The sequence below is a fragment of the Oratosquilla oratoria genome, chromosome 21, assembly GCF_046742065.1.
Source record: "Oratosquilla oratoria isolate Oo_2021 chromosome 21, ASM4674206v1, whole genome shotgun sequence".
Lineage (NCBI taxonomy): Eukaryota > Metazoa > Arthropoda > Malacostraca > Stomatopoda > Squillidae > Oratosquilla > Oratosquilla oratoria.
The window spans coordinates 20,122,705-20,144,347 of NC_134797.1; the positions used below are offsets into that span (position 1 = coordinate 20,122,705).

The following is a 21,643-nucleotide window of genomic DNA, read 5'->3' on the forward strand; positions in this document are numbered from 1 at the left end:
CTTAATTTCTCCAAATCTTGTTTGTTTTTCAGTTTGTTGTTTACAAATTTGTAAAATAATTTTGGTTGATTTTTACATTTTTCTATGACATCTTTTTCATATTTTCTCTTTTCCTCTCTGCACACTTGTACATATTCATTTCTATAACAAGTATATATTTTCCATATTTCAGGTCTCTTGTCTTTCTTCAATTTGGTCCAAGCTTTATCTGTTTCGTCTTTTAACTCCCTACAATTTTTGTTGTACCAGCATTTTACATATTCTTTTTCTTGTTTTCGTCTTGGGACATACTTTTCCACTCCTTTTTTGTAAATTGTTGTCAAAATATTCCATTTCTCTTCCACTGATGTTTCTTCTTTGTATATTCCTTTCCAGTTTTCTTTTTGAAAGAATTCTCTTATTTTATCAAAGTTTGTTTTTTCATACATCATTCTTCCTTTTCTATATTGTTCATTTCTTTTCATGTATTTCTCCTCATTTAGTTCCAGTTCAATCAATATGTGGTCACTTTTACTTATTGGTGTTTTATATTCAATCTTTTCCACTATTCTAGGTTCAGATGTGATTATTAGGTCTAGTCTAGATGGTTCTTCATTTCTATACCTAGTGTTCTCCTGTATCCACTGTGTCATTGTATGGTCAATAATCATCTCGAGTAGAACATTTCCCCATGAGCCTTCTCCACCCTTTACTGTCATCTCTTCCCAGCAGACTTCTTTGCAATTAAAGTCGCCCATCATAACTATTCTTCCTCCATCTTCCATTATCTTATTTAATGTTATCCTTGTGTCTTCTAACATACTTTTATGTTCACTCTTTTCCCATGAGGCTGTTTTTGGAGGCACATAATTCATCACAAACTTTCTGCTCTTCTTATCTCTGTCTTCCACTTCGATCATAATCATCTCTACTGTATTCTTTCCATATGTGACACACCTCACGTTTATAGCCTTCTTAGTCAGGAACATAACTCTACCCCCTTGTTTTGTCTCTCTGTTTCTAATCCAATAATTATATGCATCATGTCCTACACTGTTGGGTGGTAGTGGACCTTTTAATTTCGTTTCTACAATTCCCATTATGTCCGGTTCTTTTTCCTTCAGCTCATTCAATCCTGTTATTAATCCATCTATATTTGTGTAAGACACTCTTAGTTTTCTGCCACTTCCATTGTATTCTCTATTTCCCTTTTGTTTTTCTCTAGTATGTCGTATTTCCTTACTTTCATATTCACTACTCTCCAATAGAATTTCTCTTTTTCTGACTGTTCTGTTCTCGTTTTTTTCCTTAGCTTCATGTCTTTTCATTTTTTCCTCCTTTCTTTCCTCTTTATTATTTTCTCTTTTTATCCATACCTTTTTATATTGTTCACTTCCTGCTAGTTTCCCTGTTTTTGCTAAGATATTCTCTGCCATCATTTGTGACTTGAATTTAATCTTAATTGGTCTGGTCTTATCTGTACTATATTTTCCAAATCTAAACATCTCTTCAATTTGTTTCATGATTTCAGGTTCATCTTCCTGAACTAATTCTAGTAAACTGATTACTTTTTCTTTTTCCTCATTGATTCTTGTGGTTCTATTTAGGTTATGTTTCTCTTCCATTCCTAATATAATTATACATTTCTTTTTATCTGCTAAGTCTCTTACTATATTCTCCTTCTGTCTCATCACTTTAATAACTGAGTCTTCAGTTTGTTCTTTCATTTGCTGTTTAATTATGACAGTAAATACAACTTTACTGTTTTCTTGGATTTTTTTCCAACCCTGTGCTTCTTTTGCTATGGCCTCTTTATTGTCTTTTATTCCTCTTTAATTCTTCATACTCCTCTTTTACTTCTTTTAACTGTCTTTTTAATTCTTCTATTTCTTTAGTTAAGTTTTTGTTCACCTTCTCTAGTTCTTCCAATCTTTCAACTCTCTGCACAATCTTTGTTATGTTACCGAACCTATTCTCCCAATGTTCGGTCATTTCAAGTTTTTCCTCTAGTCTTGCTAATCGGGGGAGGTTGGTATCCGGCCCCCCCTCATTAAATCCCTGGAAATTATTATCCTCACCTTCCATTGTGCTGCTCTTATCTATATTTCTAATCTTTACATTTTTGTTAATCCCTTCACTAAAATCATCGGTCCTTCTCTTGTTTACAAGACGCCTGGCCTCCTAGACCAAGTCCTCCCCTTCCTCATTTCCTTCCATTTCCCTCAGTAATCCCTCCCCTTCTCCTTTTTCCTCACTTTCCCACTACACCACAAGCTTTCCCCTTCCCTGTAAATACAATAAGGTACTTCCTTTGCGTTGAGATCCACGAAAATTTCACTTTTTCTTCAGAACTCCAATCTTCGCCATCCATCTGACGAAACTGTGTGTATATGTATATGTATATATATATATATATATATATATATATATATATATATACATACATACATATACCAAGGCTTTTTCCCCCTTCCAAGGGAGGTAGCCAAAAAGGGAAAGGCATAAAAACACTCCCACCCATTTCATCCCTAAATACACTCCACACCCCTCCCACCCTTCCTCTCATCTGAGCACCTCCTGGATGACGGGTCATCCCTGCACCCTGCCCACCGCCCTGGGTCAGAAGCAGTGTCGCAGGACACAGCACATCCACAGCAAGGCCGCTTCATTTAATCGGCGACCCCCCCTCTCCGTCCCCCCTTGCATATAAGGAGAGGACGGGGAGAAATCCCTTCGCGCTGCGTCAAAACTCACTCACACACACTACCCCACCCCCCACCCCCCCGCCCATTTCTCCCCATGCAGTCACAACATCATCCATATACAACCATTCTCCACTCACCTCTGTCTTCCGTCCTCTCCCTTCCTTCCTCAACAGACATTCCCCTCTTCCCCAAAGCCCCCTTCACCCCATCCATCCACCTCATCCTAGGACATCCCCTCATCTTCACTCCCTCCACATCTGCCTTCCATACCTCTTTTACTAGTCTTTCTTCACTCATTCTTTCCATGTGTCCAAACCATCCTAATATTCTTTCATCAACCCTCTCTCCCAAATCCTTTTTCACCCCTGTTCTCCTCCTCACCCCCTCATTTCTCACTCTATCTAGCCTAGTAACCCCCACCATACTTCTCAGACACCTCATCTCAAACACATTCAAACTCCTTCTCTCTTCTTCTCTTATGTTCCACGTTTCTGCCCCATACAGTGCTGTTGGCACAATCACTCCTTCATACAGTCTCCTCTTCGCATCCATTCCCAAATGTCTATTTCTCATTACACTCTTTAAACCACCAAGGCATTTACTCGCTTCTCTCAATCTACATTCTACCTCCACCTTCACTCCACCTTTTCCTGCTACACTTGCACCCAAGTATCTAAAACTATCCACTTCCTCCAGTCTCTCTCCCTTAATGTTCACTTCCAGTCTACTGCCACTTTCACCCCTTGTACATCTCATCACTTTACTTTTATCCACATTTATCTTTAGCTTTCTTCTATCACATACTCTCCCAAACTCTGCCACCAGCTTCCTCAATCCCTCCTCTGACCCTGCCACAAGCGCAGTGTCGTCCGCAAACAACAGCTGGCTCACCTCCCACTTTTCTCCATTTTCTTTAACCATCTCCAATCCCTGACTCACTACCCTAGCATTCACCTCTCGCACCACCCCATCCATGTATAAGTTGAACAGCCAGGGCGACATAACGCATCCTTGACGAAGTCCCACCTTTACTTCAAACCACTCACTCTCTCCATTTCCAATCCTAACACATGCTCTACTATTCACATAAAAACTCTTGACAGCTCCCAAAAGCTTTCCTCCTATCCCATAAATCTGCATAACCTCCCACAGTGCCTTTCTGTCTACCCTATCATAAGCCTTTTCCAGATCCATAAAAGCCCAAAAAACATCCTTCCCCTTTCCTATAGCTTTCTCACATATCTGTCTTACCACAAAGATATGATCTACACAACCTCTACCCGTCCTAAATCCACACTGTTCCTCACCAATTACTCCTTCTGTTCCTCTCCTAATCCTCTCAATTAAGATTCTCCCATAAGCCTTCCCTACTACACTCAACAGGCTAATCCCTCTGAAATTACTACATTCACACTTGTCCCCTTTTCCCTTGTAAAGAGGAACTATACAGGCACTACTCCAGTCCTCCGGTACTCTACCCTCTCTCCAGCAAACATTAAATAATCTCACCAACCAGTCCACCATCACTGAACCTCCCTTTTTCAGACATTCTGCATGACATCCATCCAGACCAGGTGCCTTACCTGCTTTCATCATCTTTACAACTGCCTTCACCTCATCCTTCCTTATTTCTCCTCCATTCTCCTCACTCATCACTCATTTTCTTCGTATTTCCCACTGCAGCTATCTTTCCTTCCCTATCCTCCTTCACATTCAGCAACTCCCTAAAATATTCTGCCCATCTTCCCCTCACTGCCATCTCTTCCATTATCATCTCTCCATCTGTACCTTTTACCTTTTCTTCCCTACTTGATTCGCCTCCTCTTCCTCTCTTAATTTCTTTCCAAAACATCTTTTTATTACTTTCAAAATTTTCTGTCATACTCCTACCCCATTTCACATCTGCTCTCCTCTTTGCCTCCTTTACCTTTTGCTTTACTTCTCTTTTCTTTTCTTTGTACGTCTCATATGACTCCCCTGTCCTCTTTTGTAACCAATCTGTGAATGCTCGCTTCTTCTCTTCTACAACCTTCTTTGTTTCCTCATCCCACCATTCACTACCCTTTCTTCTATTTCCCCCTGTCCTTCTTGTTCCACACACCATCCTTGCACACTTTAAGACTCCCTCCTTGAACCATCCCCATTCCTCCTCCACACCCATCTCTGCTCTATCCTTTACTCCCTCCCACTCCTCCTTCAGCTTCTTTTCGTACTCCTTCTCCTTTTCCTTTTCATTCAAGGAGTTCACTCTAAGAACCTCCCTACCTTTTGTCCCTTTCCTCCTTCTCCATCTATCCTCCACTCTCAACTTACCTTCCACCAAAAAATGATCTGATATTCCCCCACCCTCTCCCCTTAGCACATGTACATCCTTAACTCTTCCTATCATAATCCTATTTACCACTACATAATCCATTAGCGCTCTATCTACCCCCCTTCCCTCCACCACCCTCTCCCATGTGTACTTATGCTTGACTTTCTTCCGAAACACTGTATTTGCTATCATCAGCTCTCTTTCTAGACACATTTCCACCATCAACTCTCCACTACGATTCTTTCCTGGAACTCCACACTTCCCAACCACTCCATCGATTGGACCATTTCCCACTCTAGCATTAAGGTCTCCCAGTACTATTACATTGACATTTCTTCCTAAACCCTCTATGCACTCATTTAAATCTATCCAAAAGGCCTCCCTTTCTTCCATGCTCTTCTCACTGCCCGGCCCATATATATATGTGCTAAGTTATACCCAAGGTTATCTCCCTATATATATATTACTTTGGAGTTATTTTTAAACTCTATACCTGAGGTTTATACAGGTCATTTTGTTGTGTTATAATATCATCTGGACACATTCTGTTGTTTATCTTTGCATCATCAGTGAATAACTTTGAAGACAACTGCAAATTATCCAAGATATAGATTAAAAAAAAAAAAAAAAAGTGGACCCTAGCACACTTCCTTGAGGAACTCCACTGCACATCTCTTTCCATTCAAAAGATTAACCATTAATAACTATTCTTTGCTTCCTCAGGAAGGACTGAATCAATCTCAACAAATGACCTTGGATCTCCAATGGCCCAGGTTTCATAATCAATCTTTTATGAGAGACTGTATTATACACTTTTTCAATCAAGATAAACTGTATATATAATATCATGTTTACCAATAGCTGTTTCAAGGTATTTTAGATATTCAATTAATTGTGTGATGCATGATCATCCTTTATGAAAACCATGAAGGTGTTGGGTCAAAATTCCATTTATGCTAAGAATGAAATATTTTTAACATAATTAAAATCAGCCACATCCACACAGAAACATATTGACACCCTTCAAGAAAGACCCTCCAACTCAATACTACAACAACAACCCCCAGATTAAGTCCCACAGAGAAAGCCCTACAACACCAGACAAGAATCACACTGGCACGCCTTCACTCAGGACACCCACCATCCAGCATTAAAACAGTACCAACACAGAATAGGCCTGGCCATACATTCAAACTGCCCCAGATGCAACCACCACACAGAAGACACAGAACACCTCCTATTACGTTGACCCAGACTAATAATACACAGACATATGAGGACAGTTGATGGGGACAGATTAGCTAGACTGAGACTCACCACACTTGAAGAACGAAAGACTCAAGGAGCTATGATAATGAAACTCTCAAAATCTTGAAATGTATGGGGATAAAGAACATTTACAGTTGGTTACCAGAGCCTGCCACCCAGAGACAAGAGGTCATGGCATCAAGTTAATGAAATGGCACCACCGAACAGTAAAGAAGAAGATTTTTTTTTTTAATTCAAGGATAGTGAACAAGTGAAACAGCCTCACTGAAAATGTGATTACTAACACAAATGTGAGTATATCTAAAAACAGATATGACCAGTTTGAGTCTGTAAGGCAGTTGAGAAGAGGCAACCCTTAAACTGAGCTTTAAGCTGTCTTGCCTCTTTTACTTTCACTAAGGTAAGGTAAGACAACAACACAATATCTTCCCTAAGTGATCTATGTTCCCAACTGTAGGCTATTGCCAGTTTGTTGGAGCCTGTGTGTCTTCTGCAAGAGATAATACAACAAACTGATTGATCAATTCAAAATCTGCCAACTATTAATTTCTCATAAAACAGCATCAGTTTTTCTGTGGTGTTATGGAAGAAGAAGAAGATTATTTTTCTTTTAATTTTCAAAAAGATACAATTTTCATATTTTTCTTGCTCTAGGAACTGCCATGTGGTTTCCCCAAATCAAAACTTTCATCAGCATCATTATAATCATATCAAAACCTAGGTACCAATATTATATTGATAGAGGTCTACCATATACCTCATAATCTTATATATTTTTTCTCAATTCTGAACCAACACCCGATCAATTACACCAGCTTTTCTTAAATAATGATCTGCAAATGTACAATTTTGTCTATGATTTCTTTTTATTGTGAAATGTAATGTACATAATATGCATGCATGCACTCCCCTTGGTCATCCACACAAAAGATCATGGTGGAGAGAAGAAGACAAATGTCATATACCATCTTAAACATAAGTCACCCTCACAATAAAACTATTCACTACTAATGGTGTTATTCCTATCAGATTAACTAGTTTTTGAGGTATTACTCCAGAACTGCACACCTATTCAATTTATCAATAATGAATTAGATATCAATTTCATAAATTAAAATGTATCAATGTAATATCCGTTTTCCTTGGCAGAAAAAACTGCTATAAGCGATATACTAGCAACAATTCGGACATCACCAAGCTTCGAGACACCATGTTTTATTTACCGGTACTATAGAAGATGAACTAACAGAAGTCTAATAAATTGGTCTGGTCTAGTCTAGTCTGATGACCTCCAGGGATGCCAAATGCCAAATGCCCAATTAGAGATTAGGTTAGGATAGACTAGACTAGACCAATTTATTAGACCTCTATTAGTTTATCTTTGACAACAAGGAAAAATATATATGGTGTCTCGAAGCTCACCAATGTCCAAATTGTCACTAGTGTATCACTTTTAGCAACATTTTTTTATTATTGACTTCTGCAACTTATATTTAATATTACATTGATGTATCATAATTAAAAAAAAATTAATATTGAATTGTCTATTGATATAACATGCCTTAGCCTTAGGTATGCACCTCTGGAGATTTACCATTTTTTAATCACCCATGGCTAGGGGCAGGGTGGGCAAAACTTGAGAAAGTAAACATATCATGCAGATTCTGACTTTTTTTTTTTTTTTTTTAACCAAGGACAAGGAGGAAGGCCCTCTGCTCAAATTTTCTCAAAACCTATTGGGCAACATAAGTTTCATTTACAAATTGGTTGCATGTTTAACATTGAATGAACACTGTTCCATACTCAAAAATCAGCAAGTACTTTTAGCCTACTCTATGAAAATTATTAAATGTGAAACAATTAATTTTCTTTAGTGAACCAGAGAAATATTGATATTTCCATTCAATTTTACCTGCAGCCATTGTCTGACAGCTGGATATCTATCAATTGACACTTCAAGATATGGGAGCTTATTTTCCTTGAGCAATTGTTTTGCCCGTATGCAATGTGGACAACCCACAATTCCGTAGACAACAATGCACCCTTTAAGTTCCTCCATTTGGACAATATATAACTGAACTATGTTTCAACTTGTCTCTTACGAAAGTTTACTATGGTGCGGCTCATCTGCGAGACTGAGTCACTTTTCACATTGGAATGTGCACCGCACACTTGGGAACCTACGGCTACGAATGTTAGTGGAAATGCAGTGGATTACATCTATGAGCTATCCATGTCGTCTGGCCTATATAAATGTAGAAAATTTTATTAAATTCGCTGAGGCAAATTAGACTCATTACTTACATGAATACATTTTTAATACATTCACCTATTACAAAAGAACATTTATGTACGGTACACAACCCATATCGCTTTCTAATCTTGAACATTTGTTTACATTTTAAGGAGTGAGGGATTAGGGATAGAATCTCCAAATGATTACAACAACCAATATTATTTACACAAATGTTTTGCCTAAAAGTATTTTAATAATATTCAGTAGGATATGATTGAATATTTTTTTTCATAGGAATGTGATACTTCTGGGTTAGTATGTTATTAAATATGCCAGATCCCTTAAATTGCGAGTGGTAGACGACGACAAGATTGCGAGGAACTCCTGGATAGGCTAAAGTGAACGTCATTAGTGTCGTTACTTCAAATGCCACAAAACGTGTTGAAGATGATCAATCTGTGTCTCACCAGGCAAGAACTTTACCCCTGCCGTTCAGTTTACTGCGATACTGCGCAATGTATATAGCCAAGTGCAAAAGTCCTGTGCTGCAATAATTCGCAATATCAATCGGTCAACCATTTTGAGTCCACTGCTAAACGAAGGCCTCCCCCAGAACATTCCGTGACTCGCACGAGGGCGTCAACTTCTGCTACATCATTCCTGCAAACTTCTCTATCCCGTTTCGCTAGCTTCTGTTTAGTCTCCTTCCACGCTTCCTATTTCGCGGCGTCCAGTCATTTACACTCCCTCCATCACCCATGATTCTTTCGCGATTACTTCCCTGCCCAATTCGGTTTCCTCTCTTATGCCACATTCATAATATCTATCACTCCAGTCTGCTCTCTCACCCTACATGCTTTCTTCTTTCCTTGCAGCATCATTCCCAGCATTGATCTCCCATTTTCTACTCTGCGCCCGCCTAAAAACTTTGTCTCCACTGCATTCATCAGTCATCAAATCTCACATCCTTACATTATAGCTGACATTATACACAGCCCGTAGCCACAGAGGAGATGGGGAGAGGCTATTGAGGGACTCAGCCCCCCAAATTAACACTTTTTTTCTTTTACATTGTCGGAATAGAAATGCAACTTTGTTTGCACTTCGGTGAAAACTAACGGGTTTCGAGAATATTCTTTGCTGTAAACACGTGTCCTTTTGATCGCCTTGCAACTTAGCTTCACCTGCAATTATAACTTGCACTGCATATGATCCGTGCATGATGATGCCCCAGTATACTATTGGCCCTGACTGAGGATCATAGTGTTTCAGGGTTCAGCAGTGGTCACAACACTTATGTGTTCCTGTTTCCGTAAGTGCTATACGAGAGTAGTCATTCTTATTACGTTCAGCCAACCACCCCACCCAAATATTACAGCCCACCCAAGATTGCAGGAAGCCACCCCCTCCCATATATTACATTCAGCCCACCCAAATTTGCAAGAAGCCCCTCCCCAGATATTACATTCAGCCCCCCCAAGTATGCAGGAGCCCCCACCCCAAATATGCAGGAAGCCCCCCATATATTACATTCAGCCCCACCCTAAGTATGCAGGAAGCCCCCACCCTAAATTCTGGCCACGGGCCTGGATTTCATCACGATTAATGATCTTTAGTTTCAGCATTTGGCCAAAATTATAATACTGTTCAATTTTTTTTTCCCAACATCATTTATATTTTCTTTACACTGAACTTTCGAGATGAACATTACTTTGGTTTTACTCTTGTTCACCTTCAAACCTATTTTGAGGCTTTCCTTGTTCAGATCGCTCCTCGCAACTTGCAACTCTTCTGTTCTTTCTGATTTAGAATATTGCTACACATAAAGCCAGTGTTGGAACATTTCCATTCCCAACTCATCCCCTGAAAATCTTCAACTAGAATGTAACTATAGGTGAAATTGTAACGCCTCGCCGTACTCCTTTCTAAATCCTAATATTTTCTCTTTTTCTACAGTCGAATTACAGCTGTATCTCTCTCATAGATATTCTCCATAGCCCTTGTAATGTGTTCATTTGCAAGCTGTATGCATATAAAATATATTATTGTCATTTGTATTACAGCGTCATTTTTTATGTACAAAAAACCGTGTAAATGAAGCGGCTAGTCCTGCTGTGGATGTCCTGTGCCCTGCTGCATTGCTCATGACCTGAGCAACGGGCAGGAGAACAGGAGGACGACCCTTCATCCACGAGGAGCTAAGATGAAAGGAGGGAAACAAATGGTTGGTGGATTAGAGTGAAATGGGTGCGTTCCTTGGCTGGCTACCTCCCTTGTAAGGGGGGAAGAAGCCTTTGGTATAAAGTGAGATACAAAAGCTAAACTTTTAGAGTTTTATTGTATCATGTCTTTTTCTCGATTAGTTGATTCATTGTCTGTAAATGGTCTATAGTCAAGTATCCGTTACCAAATCCTGCCAGTTCTCTTGGATGGTTTTCATCTGAAAATGCTATTTAATCTATTTGTAAAAATCTTGGGAAAGTGTGTACATTTGGGAACGGTCTGATTGCTAATTACTAAGGTCTTTCTCGTCTCTTTGTAGTAGTACTAGTAGTAGTAACGGTGATAGTGGTGGTGGGGTGAATACCTTGGCTTGAGCACCCCTATTCCGTTTTGGGTTTCGCTTCATTTAATTTCGGACTTTGGTTGCTCTCTGTGCTTCCAGAGGTTATATGTATGTTGTTTGTGAAAAAAGAAAATCGCTGCGGCATTGGCCCACAATTTAAAAACACTTCTTTGACCAATACACTAGGTTGATAGTTGTGCAAATTTATAATGAACTTCTTTCCCTTCATCTTCCAGAAGATTCACCGATACGCCATATTCCAAAGGTGTTTTTTTCTTGTTTTTTACACTTAGGCGAACAAAACTTTTTTCTTTGCAACTTCTGGTGCACTACTAACATCTACGACTGAACACACTGACTCGACCACAGTATTTCACGAGTAGAGCTTTTGGTAATAATAGATTACCAGTAGACATTAGGAACTATTGTTGAGGAAGCGTATACAATTTTTCCGCTAAATGCAGACAACATTTTCAATGTAATAGAGTACAAGACATGATATACAGAGAAAGCTCTGGGGGAGGTCACAACATAAGACGCGGGGGATGAATGTCACGTGACAGGTGTGAAATGACGGGGGGAGGGGGGAGGATTTGTCTGTCGCTGTATGGGCCAATTGTCCACTGGGGTTCAGCTGTCCGCCACGACCCGAGTGTCCGCAGAGGTCCAAGTATCTGCTCCATGACTCTGGCGGAACGCCGGAAAGGAAATTGGGAGTCGGTGTAATTGGAAGGTGTGTTGTTGTAGTTGGGGGGGAGGGAGGCAAGTCTGTTCTGGGTGGCTAAATAAGTACGAAATGACCTTTTAAGAAATAATATATTTGGTTATACACCAAATCTTATACATAATAACATAATATAATTATTACAATAAATAAAAAATCAATACAATTCCACTACACACCACGCCAACACATCGCTCGGCCCGCGCCACTCGGTGCCCTCACCGAGCAAAGAAAAAAAAAACACATACCACATACACAACAGTGGCAGACAGAAGTGTGGGACAAATGGTTACAATAGCACACCCAAATACATTAAACAAACACATACAGAAATGATTACACAAAGACAACATATACAAACACAAAAAGGAACATAAGACTAGCGCCAGTTAACAAAAATACAAATACAGCAATTGCCGGACGTCCGGGACATGATACTTAATATCTAAACACGACAAAATACAATACAAGAATACACAAATGGGAAACATCACAGGAACACATAAATGGGAAACATCAAAAGAATGCATAAATGGGAAACATCACAAGAATACATAAATGGGAAACATCACAAGAATACATAACACAACACAATGAAAGTTCAGGTAATTACAGGACCCCTTGACCTAAGGTCATAACAATGAGGGGTAGATAAACAAGGCATAGTTCTTGCTGTGGGCCCAGGAGGAAGCCGGATAAAGGTAGGGATAGGCACTTGAGTCTTCTTGAGCCTATCAAGAGTGTGAAATCTCGCTAAGGCCTGTAGAGGGGTCAAAAATCCTGAACTTGTTAGGGTGTAGGCGTTCAGTCACCGAAAGGGGGCCCTCAAATTTACAATTCGATTTTGACTGGCGATCAGGCATGCTTTTGAAAACACGATCACCAACACCGATAGTCACAGGTTTTGCGCGAGCATGTTGTTGTTTCAACATGTCGGCCTTTGGAACATCCAGTTTATCTCTAACAGAAGTATAAATGGCATGCAGCACATGACTCTGTAGTTTACTATAGTCATCTAAATTGTAGAGGGGACGAGCAGGTCTGCCAAGCACATTATATGGGAGCCGTTTCTCAACTCCAAAGATAACATAATGAGGCGTTTTGCCCGTGGAAACATTAATGGTGCTATTGATACAAGCACTAACATGGGGAAGCCAATCCTCCCAAGACTCATGAAAATTACTAGCAAGGTGACGTAGGATCTCTAAAATTTTCCTGTTCGTCCTCTCCACAAGACCATTGGACGCTGGATGATAAGCAGTCACGAATGTCTGTTTGATACCATAACGTTCACAAATACCTGCCAAAACCTCGTTCCTAAATTGAGTCCCATTATCACTAAGGAGCACCGAAGGAGTGGTGTATATACACAACACATGGGAAACTAAAGCATGTGCTACAACTGGTGCAGATTTGTTACGTAAGGGAGCTAAGACCACAAAACGACTAAAGTGATGCACGCACACAAGGACATACACAGAGCCCTGCGTGCTACGAGGCAGTTGCAAAAGGTCTATAGCCACAGTCTGAAAAGGGCGAGAAGGAGTAGGGTACTCTAAGATGGGAGCAGTGCTCGTAGAACCTTTGTTCTGAGCACAAGAACTACACCGGGCTACATGAGAGGTAATGTCTAGTCGCATTTTAGGCCAATAATACTTCTTCCGCGCCATAGCCAGAGTTTTGTCACGACCTGGGTGACCAGCCTGAGGGGCATCATGAACAAGGGACAAAACAACGGGAACTAGAGACTCAGGGATCACTAGCTGTGCCACATCTTGCTCAAACACTTCCACATTACGAATGAGAACCTTGTCCTGCAGGGAAAATTGGTACAGAGGTACTGGTAAAGCTGGTAAGGTGAAATCATCACCAGACTCCAAAGCATAAAGGACAGCAGACCAAACAGAGTCTTCACGCTGAGCTTTGGCCAGATCCTGCAGGGAAAAATTATGAATCACGGTAACAGCAGCAACAGGGACATTCCGTCAAAGTGCATCAGCTACGTGGTTCATACGCCCGGGGATATGCTTTAGGGTTGGATTGAATTCCTCGATCGTGAGGAACCATCTGGCTAGGCGGCCTGACAGAATCTTGCCCTTAAAAATCTGAGTGACAGCAGTGTGGTCCGTGTAGACTGTAATAGGATATCCAAAAATTATATCACGGACGTGCTTTAAATCCCACACCACTGCCAGGGCCTCTAAATGAGTAACAGAGTAACAGGACTCAGGCTTATTAAGAATGCGACTAGCATATGCAATAACATGAGGTCTACATCCATCTACTTGTTGCATGAGTACAGCTCCAATACCTGTACCAGAAGCATCTGTACAGATAGTAAAGGGAATACTATAATCAGGGAAAGCCAACACAGGAGCTTCAGTAAGAGCAAGCTTCAAGGAATCAAAACTTGTATGATGGACATCACACCACTGGAAGGAAGAGTCCTTCTTGAGAAGGCGAGTGAGAGGGGAAGCAATTGAAGCAAAGTCTTTAATGAATGCACGATAGTATCCTGCAAGTCCAAGGAAGGAACGTACATTTTCAACCAACTTTGGTATAGGGAAGACCTTGACTGCCTTGATCTTTTTACCTGTGGTATGGATACCATGTTTGTCTACAACATGACCTAGGAACTGGATACTAGCCTTGAAAAAGGAACACTTGGGTAAGTTGAGTTTCAACCCAGCTTCAGCAAAACGTTGCAAGACCATGGACAACTTAGAAAAGTGGCTTTCCACATCTTTGGAAACTAGAATCAAATCATCCAGGTAAACAAAAAGTCCATTCCCAACTAAGCCATGAAAAATGGAGTTAACCAAACGCTGGCAAGTCAAAGGAGCATTCCGCAAACCCATGGGGCAACGAAGCCATTCATAGTGCCCACTGGGAGTCGAGAAGGCCGTGATTTTACGAGACTTCTCCTCTAGGGGTATCTGCCAAAAACCTGCTTTTAAATCTAAGGTGGTGAACACCGTATTACCAGTGCCAATGGACTGAAGAAGGTCGCTTAAGATAGGCAGAGGATAATGGTCTGGAAGAGTGACCTCATTGACTTTCCTGTAATCAACAACAGGACGAAAAGATCCATCTTTCTTAGGCACCAGGAGAAGAGGCGAGTTCCACTCGGAGTGGGACTCCTGCACAACACCTTCACTCAACAAATCGTCAACCAAGGACTGGGCTATAAGCCGACGAGAGTGAGGTAGCCTGTAAGAGGGGACGTAAACAGGACGAGTGCCTGGCTGAAGATCAATTCTATGAACCACACGGTCCGTAACCCCTAACGGATCACCTGGTAAAGCCAAAGCCTGACGGTGGGTAACTAGCAGGTCAAGGAGACGAGGCGTCTCTTCAGGAAAATCAATCTCGCCTACAAATGTGGCAAGCTCAGAAGCTAAGTGAGCAGGGTCACGTGTTGGAGGAGACTGTAGAACAGAAGCTGCTATAATAGGCGAATCCTGGAAAGCCTAAGTGACTGCCAGGAGAGAGAGGAATAGGAATACCCGTGACATTGGTTACCATCGCTGTGGTAACATGATCCTCGCGAATAGTGGAGAGAGTTCCTTCTAGGGCAAGCCGACGAATACGAATAGAGTCAGGCAAAGAGAGAACGTCAGACCCTATCAGGGCACCTGAGACGCGCACCGAATCTTGAACAGAACTTGAAGGTTCAATAAGATGCTCTCCTACAACAACAGCAGCACAATGAGTAACAGGGGTAGAGCGCTTAGAAGTTGGGGCAGGCACATATGCGGACTGATCAAGCACAGGAGAATCACAAACAGAAACTGGCCTATCCGATGCAGAGATATCAAAATTGCAGAAAGTCACTACACGGCGACTAGGAGAAATATCTATGCTATGAGCTGTAAGAGCATCAATACCCAAGAGACAATCACACTGAAGGGCAATGCCAGAGACAACAACAAAAGTGACATTGAAGACTGTAGCATGCGAGGGAAACTGTAAGGGAAGACAAACAGATCCAAGAACAAGCAAGGGAGAACCTTGCAGAGAATGCAAGTTATTACAAAAGGGAGATTATACAATTCCCGTAGAGCAAAGTAAGCCTTTCTACTTAACAGACTACATTCTGCACCAGTATCTACAGTGACAGAAAGAGGCGTATCCCTAGTAAGAAATTGAAAGGTAAGTAATTGAGAAGACTCAACAGCCACAAAGGGAATTATTTGAGACCGAACATTGCTGGTCAACTCTTTGGGTTGTGAAACACGCGCTGGGGAAAATGAGGTTGACGAGGCTGGTGAGAAGTCTCATCCCTAAGTTTCAAAACCTTGAAACATTGATCAGTCGAGTGTTTACAATGACCATGGATATGGCAATAAATGAGTCTACCTGGAGGTTCTACTCTGGAAAGGTCATGCTACAGATTAGAAGAAACAGTAGGTACACTCCTGCGAACAGGGGACAGTCTTGACTTGTGTACCTGGCGCCTACGGCGGTAGCAAAAGTCGCTCGAATGACCAGACCTGTTACAAAAGGTACATAACAGAGGAGGTGGGTAACTGTAGATTGAGGGGAACTATGAGTAGGAATTGTAGACTGAGGGGGCTGAGGAGAACAAGGGACATAACCATGTTGATGAGCATTGCTAATACACAAGGAACTAGACTGTACTTCCCCTAGTTTACGGGAAAGCTGTGACGCAAAAGACAAGAGAGTCTCATCAGGCTTATACATGAGAGAGGATGCAGCTCTTCTCCCAGAAGGCAAAAAAAAAAAAGATATAGAAGAGAAATTCCAAGATAAGACGAAATCTATCTAAAGTGATATTGCCATTATCTACCCAATCTGAATGTGAAGGTTACTCTAAATCATCAACAACAAGTATACTGGCCTGAGCTTGCGCCCATCTATAATCAAGAGTGCCTAGTCGGGATACGAGAGTATCAACCAGTTTGAAGCACCAATGGAACAAACCACCACCAGGGGTATCTGAAAAAAGTTCAAGGAAGTTAGACCTAAAGGTGTCATAATTATAGTCTAGATATTTGGGATCTAAACACGACGCCGAAAGTAACTCCGATGCTAGAGAATTTGGCACAATCTGGGACCTCACAAAGGAGATCTTTTCAGGCCCCGTCGAAACGGTTGAATGGACAATGGCGTCCTCACATTGGCGGATAAAATCAGCCGCCCTATAATGAGGATCTTGACCAGAGAATTTCATAACCGACGGGTCCTGATGGAGCAACGCCACTTATGAGCCATTGTCTCAGAGGAGTTTAGTGAACTGATAAACGAAGGCCTCTGACTTAGACATGATAGGAGATGACAACCGTAATCCACTTCGTAAGAGCATACGAAAACACCAACACCAAGCAAGAATTAATGCAAATACAAGACACTAGCACAAAGCATGAAATAATGTAAAAAAAAAAAAAATAATAATAATAGTATAGAGAAATCACATGGACATGGGACACGAATGTATGAGAATTATATAATTCACACAAACAGAAGCATTGAAACACAGAAACAATGCAATACATATATCAATAATGAAGAAAAATTATAGGAAGACCGTAATTAGCAAAATTACGTAAAAAAAATGTATAATGCACTGATACATAACCGTACACAAAACGTCACTGCGGGGTAACATTTGAAAAAGTAAACAAAGAATGACGTCATACAAATGACCGCCCAAGGCACGACCGGCTAGATAGTTTATATATGTAGAACAATATATCCACAAAATAAAAAAAATGACAATACAAGTATGCCGAAGGCAAAAATTATACAAAACTGGTAAGTAACAAGGTAGCCAATGTCTGCGGGCGCAGAGCATACGCTTACAATACACAAAGCCGCTGGAGCTGCCGACCGAGAATGCTGATAGTCCAACCACGAATCTGTCTTCATCCATGGAGCAATTAAAACTGCAAGTCACGAAGTGACTTGAGACGACCGTCCCACTAAAGCAGACAGCGATATCAGTCCCAAAGAAGGCCGGCCACGAAGATTCTCGGGGAAAACGTTGTCCAAAATAAATCACACAGCGGCATGCACCACAATGGCCCTGAACACTGTAGCTGGTTATTGTTGCTATGTATACGTAAATAAAGAATCACTGGTCCACAATGAGAAAACACTAGTACGTCTCAACTAACAAATCCTGTAGCCTGTGGAAAGGAAAATGGGAGAGAAAAACAAAACAACGGACGCTCACATGGGATCGGCAAAAGTTCAGCACTCTAATTTTAGTCTGTGGAGGCGTGCACAATGATTGTTTATTCGCTGCCACCATTTAATGTTCTGGGTGGCTAAATAAGTATACGAAATGACATTTTTTAAGAAATAATATATTTGGTTATACACAATCAAATCTTATAATAATATAAATACATTTTATACATAATAACATAATATAATCATTACAATAAATAACAAATCAATACAATACAATTCCACTACACACCACGCCAACACAAGTCCTAGGGAGGGGCTTCATGCCGGGGAGTATGGTAGGGACCCCCATTTGTCTGTTGGTAGAAGGTTGCAAGTCCATTAATTAAGAAAAGTGGTTCTAGAAAGAAGAGTCTAGACCTTTCTGATTCCTTAGCGAGAACGATGGTATTGTCTTCTAATAGTTTTCTAGTGATATATATAAAAGATAGTTAGAGAAGAGGACGAACGGCGTACGGCTCAGGCAGGTTCGCAAGCGGGATCCCGGGTCAATGCCTAGATCCCTATTGGCCAGCCTCGACCAATCACGTTCCTCCTTTTCTTCCATTCTGTATTTAGTTCCCTATATAATCTGTTCCCTTCTTTGCCTGTACCATAACCTGAAGATGACCTATGTAGGTCGAAAGCTTGTTTTGATAAAGTGTTCTTCATCTACAAGAACTTTCTATGTCTTTCGGACAACTTTTATGGGAGCTACCCATTGCTCACCGTTCCATCATCAGAGATGTAGAACTTCTCAGCAAAAAAGTCGTGAACGCAGAAGCTGCTGTGAACTTCAATCAATATATCTATATATATATATATATATATATATATATATATATATATATATATATATATATATATATATATATATATATATAACGTAGAAACCACTGTTGGAGTAGAAAAGACTGGAAACGGGGAATCTATATATTTCGATTGCAAACTGCAATCCTCTTCTAAAGGTGTCAAACTGCAATCCTCTTCTACTGAAGAGGATTGCAGGTTGCAATCGAAATATATAGATTCCCCGTTTCCAGTCTTTTCTACTCCCACAGTGGTTTCTACGTTATTGACAAATGTGTGATTTCATTTTTCACCTGTAATATATATATATATATAAATATATATATATATATATATATATATATATATATATATATACTGTATATATATACATATATATATATATATATATATATATATATATATATGTATATATATATGTATATATATATACATGCGTGTGTGTGTCGTTATGACAAATTAATCAAAAAGCTCTGCCACTGCTATTCAAACCCTTGCATGAGCGACAACTTATTACAAAGCAAAGACGATTCCATTACGTCACGCCTGACCTTACAAAAGGACATGATCTGGAACACTTGCGTGGCGCGGTATGTACTCTTATTTCATGGGTAGACGAGATAGAGAAGATTGCAGGAGTAGAATGGCAGAGGTCGTGCGAGGCCTTTGTTCAGCATTGTACTAAGAATGGCTGATGATTGATTGAGTGTGCGGAACCTAGACTAATTATACTTAGCTGAGTCGGGTAGCGATGGACTTTTGAACTTAGCTTAGGCTATGAATAAAATATTGACTTGGGAACAGCTGATTTTTGAATGTCAGAAATGACGAACGCAATGAAAATTAGAGTGGTGAAGATTGACTGTCGCACATATTGTATGATAGCACCCAAACGTAACATTGCTTTTATTAATAATATATATATCTTTAATTAATGACTTATATACGATCAAGGTCTGGTCATTTCAGGTCACATGCACTAATTCGACAATTTTTCACAATTTTACCACAATTGTTGATATTTGAGAATTATAATTGGAAAAATATATATGTTTTATTTTGGGTAATAAAGAAGAATAGTTGATAGAATATTTCATTATTTTTATTCTAAATATGTGAAAGAAAACGGCAAGTCAAAATAAACATTATGAAAATCAGAAAACTGGTGCAGTATAGAGGGATTTGATGCTTCTATAAGTGTACTTGATTTGGGTATAGATAATATCATAGAATCTAAAGTTCACAAAAGCGAAAGTCTTTTGTTTTTTGTTTAATCACTTCCCTGTTTTACTGCTTTGTTGGATTCTGTCAGTTATAATGTGTCAAGATTGGTCAGTGTTGTGAAGATGAGGATGTTTAATATTTTGGAATAGATATACAAAGAATGTAAGGCTTTTATCGCCATGTACTATTCCGTTGGGCTACCAAAGCTCCTGAAGTTCCCTAAGGCAAACGATGGACTGGTGAAAGCCGTCGTTTGCAACAGGGACAGGATATTGTATGCTGTGCTAACTGAAAGAGCTGTCTGGATTTGGTTTAGTAAGGTATTGTATACTTACCGTATGCAACCTTAGATTAAACAAAAACCTACGTTATAGGCCCTGTAGTGAACCCTATTTTGTATATGGCTAACCATACATTTGTTTAGTTTAGACAATGTCAATGTAACCAGTTAATCAAGAAGTATAGGTAATATTTAAAGCAAGTGTCACTGATTGTTTTTAATCATTAATTCCAATGTGTATGATTACATTTGTACACTCGACGATTAAAGGACAATTCATGGCATGTATTTACTGAATCCAACAAAATGCAACATATATTAATGAAAACACAGTGAATAAGATTTCTAAATTTCTCTTTTGCATGTGGGTTACAAATTGGAAAAGAAAAGTTTGTATATATTCATTGTTCAGTTAATTAGAACCTGAAGCCCATCTTGGGGCATCAACTGTACCTGATGTTTTCATGTGGGGCATTTGGTAATGAGTATTTTGACAGTGATAAGTAGCATTTAATATGATTTCCCTCCTTGAGGGACTGTATCATACTGGAGGTGTCTCAGATGGAAAGGGAGGGTAGGAGGAAAATGGAGGGATACATGGTAGAAATTTAAGAGTGGGGTTAGTATCAGTTGAGTGGAGATAGGTTTCTAGTCTGAAAAGAATACTGCACGATTTTATGTTAGAGATGTCTTTAAAATGACCAAAATATCATACACATACTGACAGACTGACCACATCAAACTTAGGCAGTCAGTGCCCATCATATGAGGGAAGAGCACTCATTCCTTGACCTCAAAGACACCAAGTCATTTAAGCAAAATAATCTCGTAGCAAGGAACTACACTCTATTCATCCCTGAAGTGGGTGTTTGGTCTGCTGCCACTTGCTATTGTACTGAAGTAGTGAAAATAAGCCATATTTGCTCGTGTTGCTTCTATTGGTAGTTCTGTTCCATTCTATTACTGGAAATGGAAGCCTCATCTTGGCTTCCTTTTTTTTTCGGGGGGGGGGGGGGGTAATTATTCTTTTACCTTGTTTTTCTGGCTCATATGTAACATCTATAATGTTCCCTGTTTTCCTTTTAAAAGAATAACTTTTCTAATGAGTGCCTTGTTGTTTCCTTCGAGTGATCTTTGCAATTTACGTAGATCGTTTCTTCTATTTGTGAATTCTTCATAATTGAATATTGGCAAGTCTAGTTATATGAAAGTATTTGTATACTTTATGTGAGGCATAAGAATAGTGAACTTCTGGAAGTAACTGTAGCATATAGCAAAATTATAAAGATGCCATAAGGAGTACAGGTGATCCACACCAATTTGCAGAGCACTATACATGGATCT

General features: G+C 39.9%; 2 protein-coding genes and 1 long non-coding RNA gene across 6 annotated transcripts in view; 2 read left to right on the forward strand and 1 right to left on the reverse strand.

Moving 5' to 3' along the window:
* Positions 1-8,170, forward strand: part of LOC143036748 (uncharacterized) — a 29,729-nt gene extending 21,559 nt beyond the window's left edge. The window contains exon 3 of the long non-coding RNA XR_012967400.1: positions 5,722-8,170. This is a non-coding gene — a long non-coding RNA (uncharacterized LOC143036748). The remainder of the gene's footprint in view (positions 1-5,721) is intronic.
* Positions 1-8,560, reverse strand: part of LOC143036746 (uncharacterized) — a 33,190-nt gene extending 24,630 nt beyond the window's left edge. Inside the window, exon 1 of one of the 2 annotated variants that reach the window (XM_076204435.1) lies at positions 8,180-8,560. In XM_076204435.1, coding sequence (XP_076060550.1) covers positions 8,180-8,326 — 147 coding nt within the window. In that variant the 5' untranslated portion in view covers positions 8,327-8,560. The remainder of the gene's footprint in view (positions 1-8,179) is intronic. The other variant, XM_076204436.1, reaches the window with a different exon arrangement.
* A 10,712-nt stretch (positions 8,561-19,272) lies between these two features.
* Rich (Guanine nucleotide exchange factor subunit Rich) overlaps positions 19,273-21,643 on the forward strand; it is a 63,631-nt gene continuing 61,260 nt past the window's right edge. For 2 of the 3 annotated variants that reach the window (XM_076204439.1, XM_076204440.1), the window contains exon 1: positions 19,274-20,339. In XM_076204439.1, coding sequence (XP_076060554.1) covers positions 20,199-20,339 — 141 coding nt within the window. In that variant the 5' untranslated portion in view covers positions 19,274-20,198. Of the gene's footprint in view, positions 20,340-21,643 lie in introns of all 3 variants that reach the window. The other variant, XM_076204438.1, reaches the window with a different exon arrangement.